The sequence below is a fragment of the Phocoena phocoena genome, chromosome 4 (assembly GCF_963924675.1).
Source record: "Phocoena phocoena chromosome 4, mPhoPho1.1, whole genome shotgun sequence".
Classification (NCBI taxonomy): domain Eukaryota; kingdom Metazoa; phylum Chordata; class Mammalia; order Artiodactyla; family Phocoenidae; genus Phocoena; species Phocoena phocoena.
In genome coordinates, this window is record NC_089222.1 from 85,680,965 (window position 1) to 85,705,182 (window position 24,218).

General features: G+C 43.1%; 1 protein-coding gene across 11 annotated transcripts in view; it reads left to right on the plus strand.

Annotated features, from left to right (window-relative positions):
* ZBTB20 (zinc finger and BTB domain containing 20) overlaps nucleotides 1-16,438 on the plus strand; it is a 798,335-nt gene extending 781,897 nt beyond the window's left edge. For all 11 annotated transcript variants that reach the window (XM_065875980.1, XM_065875981.1, XM_065875978.1 and 8 more), the window contains 2 exons: nucleotides 2,857-4,461; nucleotides 15,684-16,438. In XM_065875980.1, coding sequence (XP_065732052.1) covers nucleotides 2,877-4,461; nucleotides 15,684-16,105 — 2,007 coding nt within the window. In that variant the 5' untranslated portion in view covers nucleotides 2,857-2,876 and the 3' untranslated portion in view covers nucleotides 16,106-16,438. The remainder of the gene's footprint in view (nucleotides 1-2,856; nucleotides 4,462-15,683) is intronic.
* The last annotated feature ends 7,780 nt before the right edge of the window (nucleotides 16,439-24,218 follow it).

The following is a 24,218-nucleotide window of genomic DNA, read 5'->3' on the forward strand; positions in this document are numbered from 1 at the left end:
CATTGGGCAAGTCATTTAGATACTTTGAAAGCCTCGACTTCCTCTTACATCAAATAGTAATAATAGGACCTGTCCTGAAAACATATAGGACTGTTATAAGGAGTAAATGAGATGATACATGTGAAAGAGCTTGTACACTGTAAAACGCTACATGGTTATTAATTATTATGATAATTGTGATGAGCTTCTTCCCAGAATTATCAGAAAGAAGACAACTCTTTGTGATATATGATAACTCTAGTGATATAACTGCAAGTGGTGCTATGAGCAATTGTGTGTTTCAAGAGTGTTTTCACCTGTGTGGAAAAATTTTTTTAATAAGCCCATCCTACTCAGAGATGGTGATTTTATCAGAGACTCAACCAGTTTTAGTACTTACCATTTTACTTAAATGATGGAGATCTTGGTGAGAGTAAAACTGTATATAGAAAACTCTACATTTTAGTGCCAGGCCTCACTTTTATCTCTTGCACTGTTCCATTTATAAACTTCAAAAAAGTGTTCATAAAAAAAAAAAAAAAGTGTTCTTTACTAGATGACTGAGGCTATGTTGAAGTCCCAAGGCCTAGAAACATGAACATCATACTAATTTATGGATAGGTATAGAAGTAGCTGGAGAGCATACTGGAAAAACCTTTTCACACAGCTTTACAGCAGACAGTGGACACCTAAGGGCCAGACTTCATTCAGGGGCAAAGAATGCAATACAGTGAAGCAGATAAGAGTGTGAACTGCCTGGGTTCAAATGCCAGCTCAACCACCAATTGCCTACATGGCCTTGAGTGGATTTCCTAATTTCTGTGGCCTCAGTTTCCTCATCTGAGGTATGGGGATAATAATACTACCGACATCATAGGGTTGTTGTGAGGATTCAATGAAATAATATACATAAAGTAGTTAGAACTTGACACATAGTAAGCTCTTGAAAAAGTGTTTGCTCTTGTTATTATCGCAGTACACATACATCAGGGACTCAGCAAGATGTTGGAATTTGGTCTGTTGACTGATTTCCTGAATTTTCCTTCCTAGGTTATTGGGCCCTTCCTCTGGTGCCATGTTTTGTATTAACACAGCTATAGAGGATTCATCATGATTCCTTACCCTGACAAAGACAATTTGTTTTATATAAAAGAAAAAAAAATAGAAACAGTAGCCTAATGAAATATTTTAGGCACCTAACAGACCTAATGGAAGTCGGAATGAGAAGGAATTCTCTTATGTAAAGATTTGCACAAATCATATCACTGAAAGAGAACATAGAGCCCATAGGCATTTACTAAGTTAAGTGGATATATGTGAGGCTGAGAGCAAAGAGGTTGAGAGCAAAGGAAATGAATTAGTATATAAGAATGAGGTCATATCCACTGAACTCAGACAGCATGAGGAGGTAGGGCGTAGCAAGGTAGAAAATCTAGTTGAGCTCAGACTTCCCTGAGCTGGCCCTCTCTCCTAGGACAGAAGAGAAAGAAAGTGAGGAGGTGGACATTCCTCTGTGTGTAGGCCATTACCTCTGGGTTACTTCTAACAAGATATAAGGATCTGGGTCACAGCCAACAATCCATACTTGGGTCACCTGGTTTTGAAAGCCTACTTACTTGGCCTCCCTCAAGCTGATCGTTCAGTTGTGAAGGCAAGAATGGGGAATCTGAAGAATGGTTTGGAGAGAGGGATTCTTTAGAGAGGTAAAGTAGAAAAATAGGAAAGCCCTAAAACTCAGTGTTATAGACACCTGTTATCCTTCTCAATCTGGGGTCTAGATGTTACCAATATTATCCCTTGCCTGCACAGCCTGGGATATATGGGTGGCAATAGGTCAGGCTATCCACATCCTCCACGTAGCTGACTGCTGCCTTCCTACTGGGAGCTGTTTGATACCTCCCTCTATCAAGCACAGAGAGCACCCAATTTCCGGGTGATCGTACATCCCACTCAGGGTTTACTCCTGCTGTCCTGACCTAATTATCAACAGTGCTCCCTTTCACTCTTAAAAGTGCCCAGTTTGAATGGCAACTGTGGTCACCTAGTGTACTCTAGTCTCCCAGGTCAACACTGCCATCTTTGACCTGTTTAACATTTCTTCTTCAGTAAGCCTCAGAAAATTCAGACAACCACCACATCACAGACAGCCACCCTAGAAAGTACTCAAACAGGTTGTGAGAGATGATGAGAAAAATGCATAGATACAGAAAGCAGTGGGCAAGTGCCCCTTTAGCCAGCAGATTGCATTCTAGAGCCTGTCCCTCAACTGGAAAACATGGTGGCAGCTGTTGAGTGGATATCTTAGACTGGGTTGAATTTTCCAAGAATTTTTGCATACCTCGTATGGCTTTGGGGAATGTGCCATATACATTAATAGGAAAGGAATTTAACTGTAAGTATTTTTGCTGTCTATGAATAAAGTAAAAAATTTTGATAAGTTAAGGAAAATGTAAGCTTTCTTAAAGGGCCTGCTTAAGCCTAAAGTGGAGGCAGAGTTTCATGAGAACAAGTCTTGCATTTGCCTTTCAGTCCCTCTTTGCTGAAGTTGTAGTATAGCAGGCAATGACCCATCTGTGTTTTAGGCTGCCCTGCTTCAACTGACAACCCTGGCTGAAGGTCCACGGGGTTAAAATGGATTCAATACACCAAAATAGCTGGAGCACTGCTGGAACAAAATTCAAGGCCTTGTTCCCATAGGACATCACACCCACAAGTTGACCCTTGTGCAAAGCCACAGAGCCTGCTTGTGTCTGCAAGGCGGCGGTGGGGGGAATGATTCTAGGGCCCATGAGCATTGCCCACCTGAGGCCTAGATTTTAGGGATGCAGTCAGCTAGCTCTGACCCACGCCCTGTCTTGTGTCTCTCTTGCCGTGCAGGTGACATCAGTTGCAAGGGGATGACCGAGCGCATTCACAGCATCAACCTTCACAACTTCAGCAATTCCGTGCTCGAGACCCTCAACGAGCAGCGCAACCGTGGCCACTTCTGTGACGTGACGGTGCGCATCCACGGGAGCATGCTGCGCGCACACCGCTGCGTGCTGGCAGCCGGCAGCCCCTTCTTCCAGGACAAGCTGCTGCTGGGCTACAGCGACATTGAGATCCCGTCCGTGGTGTCGGTGCAGTCGGTGCAAAAGCTCATTGACTTCATGTACAGTGGCGTGCTGCGCGTCTCGCAGTCGGAAGCCCTGCAGATCCTGACGGCCGCCAGCATCCTGCAGATCAAAACGGTCATCGATGAGTGCACGCGCATCGTGTCGCAGAACGTGGGCGATGTGTTCCCGGGGATCCAGGACTCGGGCCAGGACACGCCACGGGGCACTCCCGAGTCGGGCACCTCGGGCCAGAGCAGCGACACCGAATCGGGCTACCTGCAGAGCCACCCGCAGCACAGCGTGGACAGGATCTACTCGGCGCTCTATGCATGCTCCATGCAGAACGGCAGCGGCGAGCGCTCCTTCTACAGCGGTGCGGTGGTCAGCCACCACGAGACGGCGCTCGGCCTGCCCCGCGACCACCATATGGAAGACCCCAGCTGGATCACGCGCATCCACGAGCGCTCACAGCAGATGGAGCGATACCTGTCCACCACCCCCGAGACCACGCACTGCCGCAAACAGCCCCGGCCGGTGCGCATCCAGACCCTGGTGGGCAACATCCACATCAAGCAGGAGATGGAGGACGACTACGACTACTACGGGCAGCAAAGGGTGCAGATCCTGGAGCGCAACGAGTCCGAGGAGTGTACGGAAGACACCGACCAGGCCGAGGGCACCGAGAGTGAACCCAAGGGCGAAAGCTTCGACTCGGGCGTCAGCTCCTCCATAGGCACCGAACCCGACTCTGTGGAGCAGCAGTTCGGGCCTGGGGCGGCGCGGGACGGCCAGGCCGAATCCGCCCAACCTGAGCAGGCTGCGGAAGCCCCGGCTGAGGGCGCCCCGCAGCCGCACCAGCTAGAGACCGGTGCCTCGTCCCCGGAAAGAAGCAACGAGGTGGAGCTGGACAGCACGGTGATCGCCGTAAGCAACAGCTCCGACAAGAGCGCCCTGCAGCAGCCTGCGGTCAACACGTCCATCGGGCAGCCACTGCCAAGTACCCAGCTCTACTTACGCCAGACGGAAACCCTCACCAGCAACTTGAGGATGCCTCTGACCTTAACCAGCAACACACAGGTCATTGGCACAGCCGGCAACACCTACCTGCCGGCCCTCTTCACCACCCAGCCCGCGGGCAGCGGCCCCAAGCCTTTCCTCTTCAGCCTGCCACAGCCCTTGGCAGGCCAGCAGACCCAGTTTGTGACAGTGTCCCAGCCCGGCCTGTCAACCTTTACTGCACAGCTGCCAGCGCCACAGCCCCTGGCCCCATCCGCCGGCCACAGCACAGCCAGTGGGCAGGGCGAAAAAAAGCCTTATGAGTGCACTCTCTGCAACAAGACTTTCACCGCCAAACAGAACTACGTCAAGCACATGTTCGTACACACAGGTGAGCGCAGTCCCCCCCCGCCCCCGGAGAGCTGGCAGCGGGGGGAGGGGCTGAGGGGGCTGGGGAAGGGGGGGCAGGGCAGCAGGTGCAAGGGAAGGTACGGAGTCATCTTTCAGATTTTAAGGAAGACCCCATTGTAAATGATCTTCTAGAAGCCCCGACTATGCCCCCATCACAGGAACCAAGCGCCCTGTCACAGAAAGACAAAGTCACAGAAACCCTTTGTGGAAAAGGGCCAAACGAGAAAACCTAATACAGAATTCGCAGGCACAGCATTCCTTAACTTCACTGAACTTTGAAATATGTTTTTGATCCTGGATGGTTAGAACTGGAAAAGTCCTTGGAGATCATATACTCCAGTCACCTTGTGTTACAGACAGAGTCATGCAGGCAGAGCAGGGATGAGGGTTTTAGTCTGTAGTAAGTTTTATATGAACCATCAGCTGGAGGAGGCCACAACAAGGCTGATGCAAGCGGAGGCTGCACTTACGGTCCCTGAAATGAGGAGGACTGATAGACCTGCTCTGTCTTCTAGTGCTTGTTCTCTATTTTCCACATCTAGATACCACAGTCAGTTCTGTGTACTCCCTTTCGAAAGGACAGTAGACTCACTGAGGCACACTCAGAGGAGTATGAGTAAGATGGAAAGGGACGTGAAGCCATGGCATGTGAGTCATTGCTGAGGTGCCAGAGGTGTTCAACAGTGCCTAGGTTTGAATTGAAAGTGCCTACCGCGCTTTGTCCTCTTGGCAAAGTTGCTTAACCTCTCTATACGTTAGTTTCCTTGTCTATATAATGGGGGTAGTAGTGAGATTTCTTTCTTGTAGTGCTGTTTTGAGGACTAAATGAATTAATATATATGAAGCTCTTAAAGCAATTTTCAGCACATAATAAGTACTGTATAAATGGTAGCTATTGTCCGCACTGTTAGTATTATTTAAATGGTTTGGAGGGAAGATCCCTTAAGCTTGTTCTGTTTGGGTCCAAAATGTAGAAATGGACCAATGAATGGAAGCTATAGAGAGATTCGGTTAAATAAAATAGGAAGTTTCTTAACAGGCAGAGTTGCTCTAAGACAGGCAGACAACTTCCAAAGGGAGTGAGCTCCTGTAATTAGAGGTGTTCAAGGAGAGAATGGAAGATCATTTCATAGCGATGTTATACAGGCGATTCAATCATCCATCAGGCGAGTAGTTGGGCAAGATGGTCTTTCATCCCTGGAGTTCATGATTCTAGAGCTAAGATCTCCTGACCTCCCAGCCAGAGCCCTATCCTAGTTCTGTAATGGGACAGGCATAGAAGCCAGAGCTCCACGGATGCTCCTCCATATAAGGGACCACATGTGTGATATGATTTCACATGGATTCTCTTGTACCTGAAAATACCTACCCCGATGTTGATCACCATATTTGGAATTCCTATTAAGAGAGTCATTCGTCTCTCTAGGTAAACCTCTAGTTCCAGAATGTCCCTGTTAAATGACAAATAAATTGTCAGGGGGAAGTTACATACATGAATTACAATACGTGAAAACAAGTTGGTTACTCAAAGCAGCATTGTTTCTGAGGTCAGCTAGCAGGAATAGCCAGGGGATAGGACATAAAGCAGTTCAATTTAAATTGGGGAATAGAAGGGAAGGACAGCAACAGACACATCAACATGGAAGTGAGCAACTGAAATAGAACATTACCTAAGATGCAATTTTCCTTCTTTGCAGTTCAGCTTAAGTCAGGACAGTACGTAAATCCACGCATGTGCCTTTACGTGAATCCTTAAAGATGAGTTTTCATACCTCCAGAAAACATAGTGACTCGCTACTGAATTCAGGGAGAAAATCAGGTAGTAGTAGTAAGTCACTATGTTTACTCAGGGTAAATGTGAATATCTAATAACCTGAGATCAATCGAGGACATTTTCCATGTGGTACGGTATGATCATTATTTAGTAAATTAATCAAATAGTAACATTTTTATTTATGTGGCAATTTATGGTTTACAGAGTGCCCTCCCATAGTTTATGTCCTTTCCTTCTCTGAGCAGCTATCTTATAAATCCATCAAATTAAGGGTTAAGGGGAAAAAAAAGAGATCATTTGTGGAAGTGTATTCTTAGCCAAAGTTGACTTTGCTGGTCTTGGATCCATGAACATTTCTACTCACCTTCTTTGCATCTCTTCCAGTAGACCTAGCAGATATAAAGTTTACACACTCTGTTAGATCACGTATTGAAATAAGGCTTTAAATCTGGAACATAAAATTTTTAGCGTACTACCGAAAAGTGTCTTTTGGGTGTATAAACACATTTATTCAGTGGATTCACCAAAGGATTCTGTGGTTAACCCAAATAACTAGATTTGCCCATAAGAAAACCAGCAATGGGTTTGCAAATTTAGACATCACAGATACAAAAGCTACAAGTAAAGTCATTTTATAAATCTGAGTTATGCTCAGAGGGTAGCCTTCAGATCTCTAGTAAACTATGAAGTTCCTCAGTAAATTTTGAAGGTCTTTCTGTTGGTGTGTATAGCCTGGCCACATCCAGGAGCGATAAATGTACATATATGACTCAAGCGCCTCATTTAAAAGAATCAACAGTCCTCCCTTTCACCCCCGAATCATTTGGCAGTGGCAGTTTGGAACGGTCATCTCTCTATCAAGACTTTTGTCTGAGTGAAGTAGTCTATAACCTAACAAAGTTTAGGAACAGTTAGTCTAGGTTTTCAAAAGGCAAGACAGCCTGAACATATGGAAGTAATTCAGGACCTGGATTCACTTTGGCCGACATTTCAAAACAAAGTTTTCTCCAGTTTCTTGGGAAAACATCAAAAAAGTGGGACCTCCCAACTTTACAGGAGCCCAGTGGAAATGATAATAATCCACAGCAGAAAGTCCAAATGTTAGTCTAAAATAAGATTCTAGAAAGTAGATACTTTCTAGAATACTTGGAAGAGTAGAGATGGATTCTGTATTCTTACCTATGGTCTAACATAAAAGAATCTTACCAAGAAAGAGTCGCTTGACAGAGCTAAAAGGAAAGAAACAGGTTCTCCATCACAGCCACTATGCATGATAACTGGCTTTGCAGGTTAGCAACTGCAAGTTTTAGTGTAAATGATACTTGCTTTCAACAACTGCAGAGAATCGATCCTGAGACCTGAATTCTAACTCTATGTTAATGATCCACATATTCATTGAAAGGACGTGATTGTAACAAATAAGTAGTCCATCGTATTCACCTCGGAGCTAAGCTCTACCTTAGAGAACCAAGGAAGCTCTGGTTGTAGAGAATATTCCATAATGATTATAACACTGAAACTTAGAGCAGGGACATAGTGAAAGACGACTGTGCTGGAATTAGATTATCTGGGTTCGGTTTTGGTTCCTCTAACTGTGACCTTATGCAAGTCATTTAATTTCATTACCTTCAGTTTCTTTGAGTTTAAAGTGAAAATAATAATTTCCCACCTTTTGAGTAGCTGTAATGGTATTATGCATGTGAGAGCTTTTCATAAAAGGTAAAGTGCTACTTAATGTTTTTTTTAAAAAAAAAAAAATCGTCATCGTTACTTTAGCCCCCTCCACTCCCAGAGGCATTGAGTTTTTTTGCTCTATCTCCAATCTCTGAGTAATAAACTCTTGACATGTTTCCTTCTTCACTGGAATTCAAATGCTGAAGCAATGTGATACCCCTTGGGTTTCCCTTGAACTTCCTCCATAACATGAACTTTTTTTTTCATCCCTTAAGGATTTTTTCAAGAAAATCTCTCACCAAACCACTCTATCTACTGCCAAACAAACCATGGTAGGACTTCATCTCTTCTAGGAGTTTCTCAAGTTCGCTTTACTGCAGCTTCATAAAAGTTGTGAGGAAGAAAAACAAGAGTTAAGTACACATTTGAAAACAAGAGAATTGGAAAAAAGCAAAGATAACACAAACCATCCTGTCATGGAACAAAGCAGGACTCCTCTATGCCCTCTCCTAAGAGAAAAAGCAAAAGTCAAAGGAATGGGAGGGAAGGAAAAGACAGAGGACATAGGAGGATAAGCCTGGGTATGAACGTGGATGTGGAAGCCAAGCAATAGGGAAAATTCAAAGATAACGTGGGAGCAGTACTTCTCAAAGTGTGATCCCCATAGCAGTAACATGCAAATTCTCGAACCTATCCCAGACCTGAATCAGAAACTCTGGTGAGGGAACCCAGCAATCTATGTTTTAACAAGCCCTGATTCACACTAAGTTGGGAATCGCTTCCCTAGATGGCCTGGGTGATTAGAAGGAGGATGGCTTCAGGTTGCTTTTGTTACATAACATTGTTCCCCAAAATTCCACTCACAAGAACCTATGTGTTTGGAAAAAGTAAAACATAGTTATGGACAACAGCTTGATTTTATAGTGATAAATTATGTTATGGAAGCAAATATCTTGCATATGGAAGGTTCCATGGCAAATGTCCCCTTCTGGCACTTAACATTGACTTATAACAATGACTTATCATTATGTAGGTGCCTCTATGCCTTCCCATTAGAATGTAAACTTTGTGAAAACAGAAACAATTTTATATATAATTACATATATATGATATATAAAGAAATATATATCTTATACTTCAATATACCCAGCATAATACCTTACACATAGTAAACATTCAAGAAATATTTCATCAATGAATGAGTTGAATCCTTCTCTAATGATATTTAATCACTTCCAAACAGAAAAGTGGCCTATTTCCAGAGTTGTTTATTTATTGTATTATGTAGTTCCATAGAAATAATGCAAAAATACTTTGCACGTTTATATATTAAGTACTTTCTCCAAGGATCTGAGCACATTTCAGATACCACGTTCTGTCTGTTTGTACTTTGCCCTATATAACAAAGTTGCACACATAATAACAAAACTGACTAAGATGGCGTTCAGGGTATTTATTTATCACCGGGTACAGGGTTGCCAGGTTTAGCAAACAAAAATACAGGATGCCCAGTTAAATTTGAACTTTTGGATAAACAACAAATAATTTTTAGTCTAAGTATGTCCCATTCAATATATGTGGTGTAGTTATACTAAAAGAGTATTCATTGGTTATCTGAAATTTAGATTTAATCTGGTGCCATGTATTTTTTTTGCTGTTTGTTTTTTTTTGTTTTTTTTTTTTTGTGGTACATGGCCTCTCACTGTTGTGGCCTCTCCCGCTGTGGGACACAGGTTCCGGACACGCAGGCTCAGCGGCCATGGCTCATGGGCCCAGCCGCTCCGTGGCATGTGAGATCTTCCCGGACTGGGGCACGAACCCGTGTCCCCTGCATCGGCAGGCAGACTCTCAACCACTGCGCCACCAGGGAAGCCCCGTATTTTTTGTTTTTTTTTGTTTTTTTGTGTACACGGGCCTCTCACTGTTGTGGCCTCTCCCGTTGCGGAGCACAGGCTCCGGACGCGCAGGCTCAGCAGCCATGGCTCACTGGCCCAGCCGCTCCGCGACATGCAGGATCCTCCCGGACCGGGGCACGAACCCGTGTCCCCTGCATCGGCAAGCAGACTCTCAACCACTGCGCCACCAGGGAAGCCCTGGTGCCATGTATTTTATCTGGCAGTGCTCTTCAGACAGAACTTTCTTTTAAGACCCAATCTTAGGACTTTTGCTTTAAAATCCATAGATGAATACAGGCATATGTAGTTGCTTAACAAATATTTGTAGAGTGAGTGAATGAATGGTCACTCAGTTTCCAGGAGAAAATATGTGAGCATGCTTTCCAGGAGAATTTAATTCAGGGGACTTATATATAAATGCATTATTTTCTCAGCAAGACTTAGATTTCTTTTTCTTTTATTCTTTTTCTATACACAAAGACTATGTGTTCCCACTTGTGTTTTCTTCACCAACAAATGGTAGACATTTGGGCCTTTTCTGAATCATAGTATCAACAGCCCACCCGATAGTCACTAATGCCCATTAGTGTCCTCTGGACGATTAATTATTTTCTTTGTTACTTTAAGAAGCTCAGCTATTTTGGCCATGAATTTTATATAAGTAGATATAGTGATGATAGTCACATAACAATGTCATCCATATAGTAATAATAGTGAGATCAAGATCGTGATGTGATCCTCCTCATATAGAGCTTGGGCTGTTAATTGTATCAAGCCAGTGAAGTAATGAACAAGTATAAGGTTTGAAGTGAGAAAGCCTTGATTTTACCACTTTCTGACCTAGTGACTTTAGGTAAATTCTGTAGTCAATCTGAGCCTCAGTTTTTTGTCACATAGGTACAGATTTTAATAGTACTTAGTTTACATGGTTGCTCTGAGAATCAAATAGCATAATTTATGTGAAAGCACTTACCTGTAGCACCTTAAAGTTACCCAAGCCATTTAGGAACTTACATGTCGTGTTTTATAGCAGCATCATACATTTTGCAGCATAATCTAGAGAGCAGGAAATTGTTAACTGGAGAAGGAGGGGATATCTGGCTCAGCTGGTGTCATACTCTCAGCTATTACTGACTTGTAGAGGGACCTGCAGGATGTTATTCTACCACTCTAATGGAGAGAACATCTTCTGGGGATGTTAACATCTACCCCCTCATAAACTTGTAAGAAAAGTCAAGTCATGTGGGTGAAGGTCCCTGAGAGCTTTAAAATTTTTAGTTGTTGCTAAAGCCACAGAGGTTCTGTGAATGCAGTGTGTCCCCAGTAGGCAGTCCCCCCTAGACAGCCTCACAGTCCAAGGTGGCACCAGGACTGCATCCCTGGAACTGGAGAGAAAGGCTGGCAGGTGGTCGTGAAGGCCCAGCTCCAACTCGACTTCTCTGGGTGGAGAGCAGACTCTCCAGCCAGTGAAGGCTCTGCATGACCCGAGCTGAGCACCTTCCATTCTTGTCACGGAACCTTTCCCATTTTCTGTTCCAGTCTTGAGTTTCCCCTTTCAGAGGACTTACAATTTCCAGGACCCCTTCTGCTTTCCTTGGCAGTAGCCACCTTCCCCTGCCCCTGCTCGCCCCTTCCTTCCCTGCTGTCTGCCCTCTCACCAAGCACCCAGGCTTGGTTTTCTGACCCCCTCCTCCACCACCACTCTACTCACCTGAAGGAAGGTGTATGCTAGAGCAGATGATGGAGAGGCCGAGAGATTGCGAGAGACAGGTGGGAACCGTGTTTCAAACAAGTGTCCTGGTAACAGCATCCACTGTCCTCTTTGCAGCCTAGAAGAAGCCTGGTTAGAATAAAAAAAGATTCAGCAGAATAAATGGGTTCTTGCTGAGCCCCCAATACAGAGGTCACTATTCAGAATTGGGGTGGCTCAGCCCCAAACTTTGGGCAGACCCTCTGCATCTACTAACCTAACAGTATCTTTCTTCCTCTTTTTTTTTTTTTTCTCACTGTCAGTCATGGTAGAGTGTCAGTGCTGGTCCACAAGAAGGAGCTGAAAAGTTGATGCTTTAGAGAGCAGGCATCCAAAAATGGAGACAAATATATGCATTCACTATTCCCCAACCCATGGGATTGTAAAGGACACTGCCGCCTCTTCTGTTCCTCCACTTGCTGTCTGGTTTTTCAGCCTCCAGAGTTCAGTTGCTGCCTGCTAAGAAATCCTCTGTCTATGCTATTCGCTGACATTTTATTCATGGTGCCACTTCTTTCCGTTAGCATTTGTAGCCGAGACTAGACCCTTAACTCTGAATTGCATACCTGCAGTATAATCACTTGCTTTATTGATTACCTGAAACAACTTTTTCACAATCTTGTGTTGGCTTCCCCATGCCATGGAAGTCATTTTTCAGTTGATTTCATTTATCACCACTTCCTTTGTGCTGAAGGGACCGGTGGAATTTTTCTTGAAATGATCACATACTCTGTGCAAAGTGCTTTATCGCTTTAATTTTCAAAATACCTTCACAAGACAGGTGCTTAATTGTATTATTCTCAAGTTACAGATAAGGAAACTGAGGCTTAAAGAGGTGAAGTAACATGCCCAGGTCATTCAGCCAAGGAAATGGAGTTCATATCTGACTCCTGCATCTGTATGGCCCCAAAATGGATCATTTTAAAGTACAGGGGCTTATACGAGCTTCCCCGTCCTGTGTCTAATTCTACTGTCTGCTTAGCCCTTTGTGTCCCTTTCTAACGAATCAGACTTACCATTCCTGGCCATAGGCTCAGACCTGGAAAGCCATCCACTACCACTCGTCTTAACTTCACTCCTCCATACTGAGAGCAATAATCAACAGACCACATCCATTTCATGTATAATGTTGAAAGTCCTTTGGGGATCACTATAAGTAATATGCAGGAAAATAAAAGGAAAGAATCACTCATTTCTAGTGAGTGATATAGTTTCACATCCATACATAAAGAAATGAGTTGTTCATACCTGACTAATCCGAAAATGCACCCTGTTTAGTAAGACAGTTCCTGGAATGCCTATGCTCCACCAGCACAGCACCTGAATAATTTTAGAGCACTTTCCTTTATGGAGCTCCCAAGTGCTTTGCAAACATTTTTACTCATTAACTATCACACCATTTTTCTGTGGCAGGATACTTTGTCCTATTTAAAATGTGGGACTGCTGATGCATTGAGTGATTTAAGCAAGTTGCCCTCAGGTCATGTGTTGACAAGACCTGGACCAGAGTCCTCTGGGGCATGGCCCATGGTGGGCAGAAGGCCACTAAATCTGCAAAGGGACATGGCAAGTGCTTGGTCCAACTCCTCACTTAGAGAAGGGGAAACAAACCCAGAGAGATGAAAACACTTAGAAAACCCAGGGTCACATGGATAATTAATGGCTGAACCAATACTAGGTACATACAAACAACATATCAAGACATATATATGCTATAGAGGGAAAGATGACGACTGTGAAGTATCAACTTATAGTCAGATTAGAAGGGTGTGAAAGTAAAAAGCCATCCTCACTGACCTTGCCTAGAGGAAAAATACACTATAAGAAGGTGAAAGTTTCAAACAGCAGGAGAATTTTTAACACAAAGTTTTAACTTCCTAGCAGCCAAAATACCATCTGGAATTAAGAAGGCACACTTCCCGTTAGAGGTGACAGGTGAACATATTTTAAAAGATAGTCGGCCGGCCTAGCATATAGCCTCTAGAAAGTGTACTGAAAGCACAAGGATGGTAAAGACCAGCTTGAGTTCCAAGCATGTTTACAGCTGACAGAAATGTTCCAACTAAAAATAACATGCATGACTGTCTCTCTTAGGGAATCTCTCATTTCAAAAAAATGTACCTACATAAACACCATGCAGAGACTGAACTCTTCATTTAGGAATGAGGCTTCCCTAAATTTCCCCATTTTAGTGTAAAAGTGAAACTCTTCTAACTCGTCAATCCTATGGCTCATGCTTTTTCATCAGTGAGGATGAAGGGAAAGGAGACTGGAAGACGGCAGAGGGGAGAGGGAGCTAGGCCAAAACGTTTGTGAATAACTAAAGGAAAAAGTTCAAAGATCAAGGAAATTGGTTTAGAAATTTGTGGAGTCATTCCTGAACCAAATAGCCATTTCTTAGGATTGTGTGCTTCAAAATATATCTTTTTATGTTTATAAACACAATGAAAAAGCTTTCTGTTGAGGTAAAGTTTCATAAAGCAGATCACGAGCCGTGAGCCCGGCACACAGTAAGCACAGAATACGTGGTGGTGGTTTTCATTGCCATCATCCCCATGACACATCAAACCTCTTCTGTTTCATGATGGAAAAAATGGAAACACAGTCAAGGCACATATTTTCAATGGATGTTAACTCAAATTCAAGAACTAGATTTCCTACCCTGATGCCTCGTCCAGAGGTTGAAATATTACCACAGAGAGTTTCAGAGGCTTGGGGCTTTGGGCTGAGTTATGGAAGAGTACATGGACAGCCTTTCCTCTCTGAGGTGGGTGCCTGCATTGGGCAACCAGCGGTGAGTTGGGAAAGATGGAAACACCGTAATGTAGTTCATCTCACCCGCCAAGAGCAGAGCCTAGAACAAACAGCACCAACAAAAACAAGTCTCTCTTCATCCAAAGAGATGTTACAGGCCCGTGGACGTTACTTATAGAAGAATATTTCATGTGGTCATTCGGTGACAATATTCTTACTTACGTTACAGTTTTTAGCAAGCTTGATCATTTGGTCTCTAAGCCCACAGCAAACCAAAGCAGTAAACTGAGGAGATAGAAGGGTTTCAGCCAACACACTGAGAGCAAAGAAAGAGAAAACTATTTTAAAAACTGACCCCAGAGTTCAGAAAAGGCGTATGGAAGCATTTAATGGGGGAAGGGGGCGTTGGTGGATAGTCTTGTAATAAGAACACCAGGCAAGTATTCCCACACCACTCTTGGTGGTCTGCAAAGTGATTTCGTATGTATTTTATGTCAACACCAGCACAGTGAGGTACGCAGAACTGTACACCTCAGAGGCATTTGCAGATTTGTCAGAGTGGCAGGCCATCCGTCGGTGCCTGGATTTGAACAGGACCATTTGACTCTGAGATCACTGTGTTGTCTACCACCTACTCAACCTCCACACCAGACAAGGCCAATCTGCAGCTCAGGGCAGTCCAGACAGAATAGCCAATTAACTCTCTCAAGTTACATTTTAGGAAGATTGCTGTCTAAAATAGATAAAAATCAAAGGTATAGCTCTTCAGAATGACTTATTCCTATCATGGGCAATATTTTCCAGACCTATCATCAAAGCACGAGTGCATTTACTAGACAAAATACCAGAAATGGAGACTGTCCCCAAAGAGCCAAGCTGTGTGACCACCAACCTTAGTTCCCAAAGATTCTAGAGACCCCATGTCTCCAAAGAACTTTTCTCTCTTTCATTTCTTATATTTGTTTGATAATGCAAATGGCAAACACACAGTTAAATCCCCGAATGATGGCACTGAAAATGACCCCTATAAAGTAGCACTCCCTTCTCTCCACAGAATGACCTTGGAAGACTTTTACTGGGGAATGTCGAGTAGCTTTCCAAGAGAGACATTTTCTGGCATGGGGACATGGAAAACTCTAGACTGTCCTGGCAGCACCTTAAAGCAAGTTTTCTCAGAACATGAGAGGCCAGGAAGGACTGGATCTTTCCAATCAGGGGTGATCCGTTAACCAATCAGATTTTTTTTTTTAATGTTTTTGTTTTTGTTTTCTGTTGTCTTGTTTTTCTGTCTCTCATTCTCCCTCCCTCGCTGTGTCTCGCTCTGTCCCACTTGCTGTCTCTTCCCACGTGAACAGGTGAGAAGCCCCACCAATGCAGCATCTGTTGGCGCTCCTTCTCCTTAAAGGATTACCTTATCAAGCACATGGTGACACACACGGGAGTGAGGGCGTACCAGTGTAGTATCTGCAACAAGCGCTTCACCCAGAAGAGTTCCCTCAACGTGCACATGCGCCTCCACCGGGGCGAGAAGTCCTATGAGTGCTACATCTGCAAAAAGAAGTTCTCCCACAAGACCCTCCTGGAGCGACACGTGGCCCTGCACAGTGCCAGCAATGGGACCCCTCCCGCAGGCACACCCCCAGGGGCCCGAGCTGGCCCCCCAGGGGTGGTGGCCTGCACGGAGGGGACCACCTACGTCTGCTCCGTCTGTCCAGCAAAGTTTGACCAAATCGAGCAGTTCAACGACCACATGAGGATGCATGTGTCTGACGGATAAGTAGTATCTTTCTCTCTTTCTTATGAACAAAACAAAACAACAAAAAAGAAACAAACGAAAAAAAGCTATGGCACTAGAATTTAAGAAATGTTTTGGTTTCGTTTTTACTTTCTGTTTTTGTTTTTGTTTCGTTTCATTTTGTACTACATGAAGAACTGTTTTTGCCTGCTGGTACATTACATTTCGGAGGCTCAGGGGAATAATAGTTCTCCCAGTCTCCCTCGGATGGTGGCCTTAAGGCCTGGTAGTGCTTCAGGAGGTCCACTGGTTGGATCTCTAGCTACTGGCCTCTAAATACAACCCTTCTTTACAAAAAAATCTTTAAAAAAAAAAGTAAAAAAAAAAAATTTTCTTTTTTCACTTGTGAAGAGCACTACAAAAATATATAACAAAATCTAAAAGGCCTACTGTCTTTAAGTACACCGCTTGCAGTGTTTCAGTGGACATTTTCACAATTCTGGCCGCTTGGACTTCACAGTAACCAGTTAAAACTGTGGAATATCACTTTCTGGTTGAAAACCCAGAGGGAAAGGCCCTGCTGTTTTCCACCCCCAACGTTGTCTGATTTCATGCAAGGGCTGTGGGTGTGGGAAGGGGAGTGGGTTTGGTGGTGTGGGAAAGGCAGACGGCAGGCTTCTCCCCCAGATTCTGCTCGGTCCACACACCCTGGCCCACCTTCTCCATGCCCCCCCCTTTCAGCAGAAGCCAGGAAGACTTGGACAAGCATCAAGCAACAGTGGCTATCGTATTTATTCAGTGTCTTCGCTGAGCCCCAGACTCAGCACAATCAAGAGGGACTTTCATGAAAGGCAGGAATGCAGATAAAACAAAGATATCAGAGGTTTGCACCTACGTTTCTAGGTACAAGAGAAGGATTATTTCCAACAATCTTTGCAAAAAACAAAAACAAACAAAAAAAAGTGTCAGGATATATTCTTGTGGAAGAGAAAAAGAAAGAGAAATGGAGGGGGGGGGAATAATAAAAAGTTCTTGAGGCTTTTTTAATTCAAAATTTTATAGAGGGGCAAAAGTGACGTTTACCAGATAGAATGCTGATTTTTTTAATATATTTACAACAGTATTTGTGTAAAAAAAAAAACAAAAAAAGTGAGATTGTTAAAAGTAATTTTTTTTTTCATTTTGGTTTTGCATACACTGCCACCAATCCCTTCTCTTTTATTTTATTTCACACACATATATATATTTTTTGGTAAGTCAAGACTGTTAAGGTTAGCGATACTGCTTCCAGATAGAAAGAATAAAAGGCAATTAAAGTTATATTTGAAAGAGAGGAAGGATATTTTCTTCATATTTTTTTAAATTTTTCTTAATTTTTATTATTTTAAGTATTGCCTGGGTTGATGAGGGCCTCTGGCCAGCCCATCCCTGCTGTAATTTGAACTGCTGCTTTGTATTTTGATATGTAGTCTTTCGACTTTTAGCAAGCTTATGTTGCTCCACTGAATATTTTTTTCAACTGATTCATCTAGAATTCTGTTCTTTTTCATGGGAGGGACTTTATCTTTCAGAAACAGATTTCTTGCTTCTCTGAAAGTTCATTGAGATCTTATGATTCTAGAATTTCTATTGACTTTACCTTTTTTTTCTTTGATGAAACACTAGTAGTCTAGAGGTCTTGACAAAAGTGTTCTTTCCTTTTGTGGTCAGCCGGGAGGAGCAGTTCACAAAACTCTACTGTCCCTCCTCACCCTTCACAGCTACAGAGAGCGGCGTTATCAGAAGCCTGTTGCAGGTCAGAATGCCTCGATGCCGAAATTACTTTCTTCCTTTCAAAGATCACCTTCTATTTCCACCATGGTCGAGAGGGCTAAATAAGATGATTATTCTTTAGATGATTTATTAACCCTTGCTTGTTGGTAAGGCTTTAAAGAAACTAACAAAAATCTCCCAGATGCCAACGTCCACCATTCAAAAGGCCACCAATTCACTGCGTCATCTTAGATGCCACTCTCTCTTCCTAGTTTGGATTTCTCTCCTCGGTCCTGATCAAGGTATCAGAATAGAGATTTTTCCATTATAGACAGTGTCCTAAAGGGATTCCAACTCAAATATCGGAATTTTTAAACCTAATGAAAACTCCAAAGGTGATCTCATTGCTGGGCATATTTTAACACACTTAAGGGGAAAGGTAAATCTTTAAACAAAACAGAAACACTAAACTACAGTTTAAAAAGAAAAAAAGAAGGAAAGAAAGTATTTCAGTTTCAAAATCACTTTGCATTTTAATTTAATTTTCCTATCAGCAACTTATTTACAAAAACTGTGTGACAAATGAGGAGAAATCTTCCAAGGAAAGCAACTGTATAATAACTAAAGTGGTTTTACTCATACATTTTAGGATTGGTTAACTTGTATCTTTTCCATAAGTTCTTGGTGATGTTTCGTAGGGTTAGTGCGACTGGACTGGCGTATATGTGAGTTTCATTTGGTCCTGTGGTCCTTCATTCAGTAAATATTTTGCTAGTAGTTTTAATGTAGACTTGGATGATTAATTGACCTTTAAGTATCACCCATCGTGATTTCTAAGAGGAGTCCTACTAAAAACTATCTGTCCAAAATTGACCTGTTTTAAAAGCTAGTGGGAAACAGCTTCAGAAACAAGAAATAGTCCATTTTCTCTTGCTTTTTGAAATAGCTATCTTAAGTAAGACTCCAGTATTTCCACTTACTACCAACAGAGGGAGCATTAGTTAATTAACCATGGCCTAGAATTTTGATATTTTGAAAAACAAGTCATTCAACCCATGATGTAAAACAGAAGAAATTGACATTAAAAAAAATATCTTTTTAATCTAGAGGAAAATGACATGAAATCACTCAGCATATGTTACACATGGAAGAAGGCCAAAAGCCACTTTAAAGTATTTTGAATTATTGGACAGTAGCTCGTTTAAAATAGTGGCCTTACACAAACCTTAGCAAAGTAGACAGATGTTATAGGACCTCCGGAAACGTGATCTTGGGTGGCAGTATGGGCCACATTTAGCTATCTGCTTGTCAAATCTGAGGGAGAGTCATTTGCCTTAGTGCTGATTTGCCATGTAAAAAACTAAGCAATTGGGTTAAAATTTACCTTTTGTTATAGAACACGTGGGGAAAAAAATACCAGATGGGTTTAAACCCTAATATTCATCCTTTCCCTTCAAATGAAGTATCTCTTTTTTTGTAAATGTTAGAGGACTCCCAAAGAATTCCTGGTGAGGTGATGTAATCATTATAACAATATGGACTATCTAAGTCTGCATAGCAGTAGACTTTTTCTTACTGTGTCTGTTCCTCCCAAATATCTCATAGTCCAAAATAGTCGACAGACTGTTCTCTGGAGAAAGGAAGCAGCTAGATTGGAGTGGAAGATCTAAGCTGGGGAGCAGTGAACTTGCTGTGGGACCTTACTCCATGTTCTGGCCTCTGAAAGGGCTGCTTCCAAACTGACCTACATTTTAGGAAATAAACTAGTCCGTGCCTATTTCAAAAGGATAGAGTTGCTTTTAGTTTGTCTATCCTTCTTTTCAAATTAAATAATCACCAACATCTTAGGAAAGGGGAAACATTTTGCTTCAAGAATAGAAGATGAGCATAGATTCTTTTATTCTTTTAGTTTCAAATTCAACAATCTTCTTACATTTGGAACTTTATGCTAGGATGCTATGAGTGCTTAAAAAAAAAAAAAACTTCAGTAGCCAGGAAAAAAAAAAAATAGATGAAATGGAAGCAAGTGTTCCAGATTTAAGACCTCTTAGGATGAGTACAGGGAACAAGAACTGGTATGGAAAAGTACTTTTTTTTTTTTTTTTTTTAGCAATTTATGACTTAAAACTGGATTAGCTGGACAAAGGAAAGGAAAAAGTCAAAGGGGAACGTTTATCTCTAGACAGTTAGATACAGTTTATGAAAAATAAAATTTTCTAGCACTAAAACATCAGTAGCATCTTAGCGGAGTGGGCAAGTTTTCCCCTATTGATATAATAAATGCCAAAATTTGTACCCCCCCCAAAGCCCCAAATGTGTAAAATAGAGCCCAAAAGAAGGAAGGAATTGAGACATATGGATCTGATACAAATCTACACATGGGAAAAGACTGAGAAACAAGCCAGGCCAAAAAAGACTCTGAAACGAAAGTCTCTATATCAAAATATTTCTTATTATACAGTTTGAGTTGTAAACTTTAGCTTCTACTAACAGTTTTATAGACTTTTTCTTCCCCAAATTCCTAACGCTCTGAATCTGTTTGTGCCGTGAGTAAGTGTGGTGAATACTTTCCTGCTGTTGTTCAGGCTGAAGCCCATTCCTTCTTCCTAGGCATCTCGGGGGTCACAGTAGCTCCTGGCCTTAGAAGGAAAGACTTGAATTTGCCGTGTTTAAAAGTCACAGGGATTTTATTTTGTATCAGCTCAACATTCTGTAAGGACCAAGAAAACTTCTTCCAACTCATGAACAGTTAGAATTTGTGCACTGTGATATGAAAAGAGAAAAGGTTTCCTCTGGGCGTGTTAAGTTTCATGTTAGTCCTAAAGCCTTCACCTACCTGTACCCCATCATATAAGCACACCAAGAGTATGTGCCCAGCCCAGGCCTCTAATCAGTGTTATCCCTCAGCACAGAAGTTGAAAGTGAGGTGTGCTTCGTATAAAACCCCTCAGAGCCCCGAGAGAACATAATAAGGGTCACGTCGCATCCTCGGTGTGGCTCCTCCAGAATGTTCCCAATACCTGCTGCCCTGAGGACAGGGGGCAGTGAGGTAGATCTGGCCAGGATTCCCACTAGCTATGCCCATTTTGGAGCCTTCCTCTATTGTTCTAGAAGATGTCATTTAATCAGTCGGGGCTGGGAGCAGAGTATGTGTGACTGCAGCAAAGGTATCAGATAACCACATCAGGTCTGCATCTGCTACAGCCAGTGCGCTGCCACAGCAAAAAAGAGGCAAAACGAAGGCTCAAGGGAGGAGTCGGCACCACCTGAGATGCCCCTGGGATGTAGGAGAAGGGAGAGTGCCCTTTCTGTTGTGACCTGACTCTTAAAAGAAATCTTCTGAAAGAATAATCTAGTCATGAGTTGAAGTCCAGGGTAGTGGGAGCCCTGGCGAAGGGAACAGGACTGCGAAACGTATTCAGCACCAATAATGCGAAGCCAGAAAGCATCCAGTCGCGACACTAGGAGGTTTGGCAAGAGGCATTTAGAGAAAACTCTGGGTTTTTCCGTGGGTAGGGTCGACAGACTTTTCAGTGATTTCTGGCTCTGAGAAACCTCTTTACTAACTATAAAAGAACTTTATTTAAATGGCCAATTTTGTCCCCCAGAGAGAGAAATTTTATAAAGAGAAAAATAGGACACTAAAGACAGAACCATGGGACTTGGTGTCGAACAAAAGGAAGGGTGCACTAGAATTTCAATCGACTCCCTGATTCCACAGAAGTGCCGGGCAACCCAGTGCCCCATGGCGTGCGGTGTGCGAGGAGGGTGCCTGAGCTGAGCCAGGCTCCCCGAGGCTAGACGCGCCCTCACGGTGGTCCGGTAGCAGCTGCTTTCGCTTCTGTGTTCTCGTGAAAAAAGGGGCCGTTCTCTTAGGTGCCCGGGAAATAGATGACATGGGGCAAACTTTCAAAAGCAATCTCTACCCCGGGGCTCAGGCCACATGTGGAGACAGAAAAGGGGCACAGAGGGGCTCTTGCTCCAGAGAGAATATTTTCAGATCCACAACAGCTGTTTGTGTAGGGTTGCCATTTCTAATACTGCTTAAACCTCCCCAAGTAGGAAAGCTGTGGTGACTCAGTGTTCCTGTAAACGCAGAGCCTGGAAATTACTAACCCAAAGCATCATTTCTAACGCTAGGTGCTAAGATGATTAGCCTGACCAAAACACCCCAGAGAACTTGGTAAGTCTCTGAATATTTTTTCTCCTGGGACACCAAATCCATAGTGGTCAGTGGTGCGTGTTAACAGATCCCAGAAAATGGCATGGAACACTAGGGTTCCTCTGGATTCTTTTTAGGGTGAAGAGGTAGAAGATGAGGACTGCAGTGTGCGTTCTTTTTCAGAACTATGTATTTCACTGAACGAGGGGTAGAAATGCCTTGGGTTGAAACAAGAAACATCATTTTCCACACCGCTGACCAAAAATGCTTGGTTTCCGGTGATTCTTCAGGCCCAGCCTGTTGCTCCAAAAATTGAATAATTTCAGACTAAATCTTATCTGAAGCGACCTCAGTTAAGGTATTTTCACAGGAAGCCACTTATAGTAAAGAGTTACTGCCTTAAGTCAGAAAGCCCAGGGAAGAGAACAGAAGATAGATGGGACGGGTGCGAAGACGTGGACACTTCTTGCTTTTTTACGGTTGCATTATTACAAAAATGAGCCCTATTCATGACTGAAGACTATGGAAACAGTGACTTTAGGGGGAGTCACCAAACTTGTCAGGAACTGGCTGCCCTCAGGAAGTGGCTGCTATTTCCTATCCTATTTCAGTGACATAGGTCTGGGCTGGATGTAAAATAGACATCCTATTAGCTAGAGCGAGTCCCATAAGACACGATCACAGGTGCCTAAACTGCGAGGTTGAATCATTTCCTTAACAGGGAGCTTTCTTTTCCTGTACAGTGTGTACCTCTAAACTTTTTTTTTCTCAATTCCAGTGAGCATCTGGGTTATCTGGTGGTTCTTTGTTTAAATGCAAACTCACAACTTTCAAGTCTTCAATGATGCAGATCATAGGGAAAATCTAGCCGCAGTTATTGGAGTCCTGGCTTTTGAGATACCTGATTAGGGTATAAAAAGTCCCTGACTAGCCCGCTTTCAAATTCAGAGGTTTCCTTGATTCAAAATGCTTCAATGGGGTTCTAACCCAAGGAAGGAAAAAAAAAAAAAAAATTAACCCCATAGGAGACATCTGTTCCTACTACCGTTGCAACAGAAGTTTGTTGTTGCCCAGCAGAATCACTGCAATTTATATGTAGATTCTAGTAATGAAAGGGAGTTAACCCATCCAGTATGTCACAGCTGCTGTCCAAAATGTCTGTAAACGAGTCTACATTATGCATGTACACACGCAGTGTGAGGTGCTCTCAGTACGAAACTGTTCCACATTCGTATTCCCTAGTGACAACAAGATAAAGTCTGGAATTTATAGTTAGTCAAAGGTCTCAGATATCTCATGTATCTGCTTCTGCTCTGTTGCCTTAGTTGGGTGCATTAGTGCTGTCCACTATCTGTGATGAGGCTTTAGGGCATTCTGAAGGAGCCCAACCATCAGTAATTTATATGTACCGCTTTCATGAGAAACTTGAATATGCTTGTGTGGAGTAGAGTACACTTAACGAACTGCACTCCTATTGGATTTCCTGACGTGTGTGTGGACATGCGTGTTTGCATGTGTACTTGCTGTGGTCTGGGAGTATGTTTGCATCTCAAACAAAGCACACACAGGCATAGGTCCTGGTGCGTAGATACTGTTGCCTCTTCCCGCCATTGTGCTCAAGACTGGTGGCTCCCTTCCCAGGAAGCAGTCACCTGCCCACTCTGTTGCTTTTTGTAGCATTTCAGAGTTGGGAGACACAAAGGCAGCTTGTTGGATCCACAGCAAACCCACAGTGACAGGCTGCTTTCCTCCAGAAGAAGGTAAAACAGATGGACTCAACTGGCAAGTAGGTAAGACGGAGCAGCAATGTAGGGCACCCCTTCTACCCAGGTTTCCTGTGCAGGAGCGGGCACCAAGGCCAGGCAGGCAAGGCCCATGCAAACTTTTGCCTGAGCCCTTCCATGGCTTAAAAGCCTCCATTCCTTTCCTCTATGCAACCCAGTGTGTGCACACAAACACCCACCCACTTGTAAGTTTGACTCCCAAACTAAAGCTTCCTAATCCTGCCTGCATCTGCATCATCAATCACAAACTGTGTCTCCTGAAACCAATGTGGCCTTTGCTGAAGTCTTTCCAGGAGTGGGTTGTTTACCATGTCTAGCAAACCAATAGACTCTCAGAAGAATCGTTTTTGGTAATCTCTAAGAATTGATGGCTCTTGCCCATCTCAAACATTAAAGTAGAATGCGCTCTAGTGGACTATTCTGAACAAACGGACCTGGCTCTCATAGCTGACTTTGA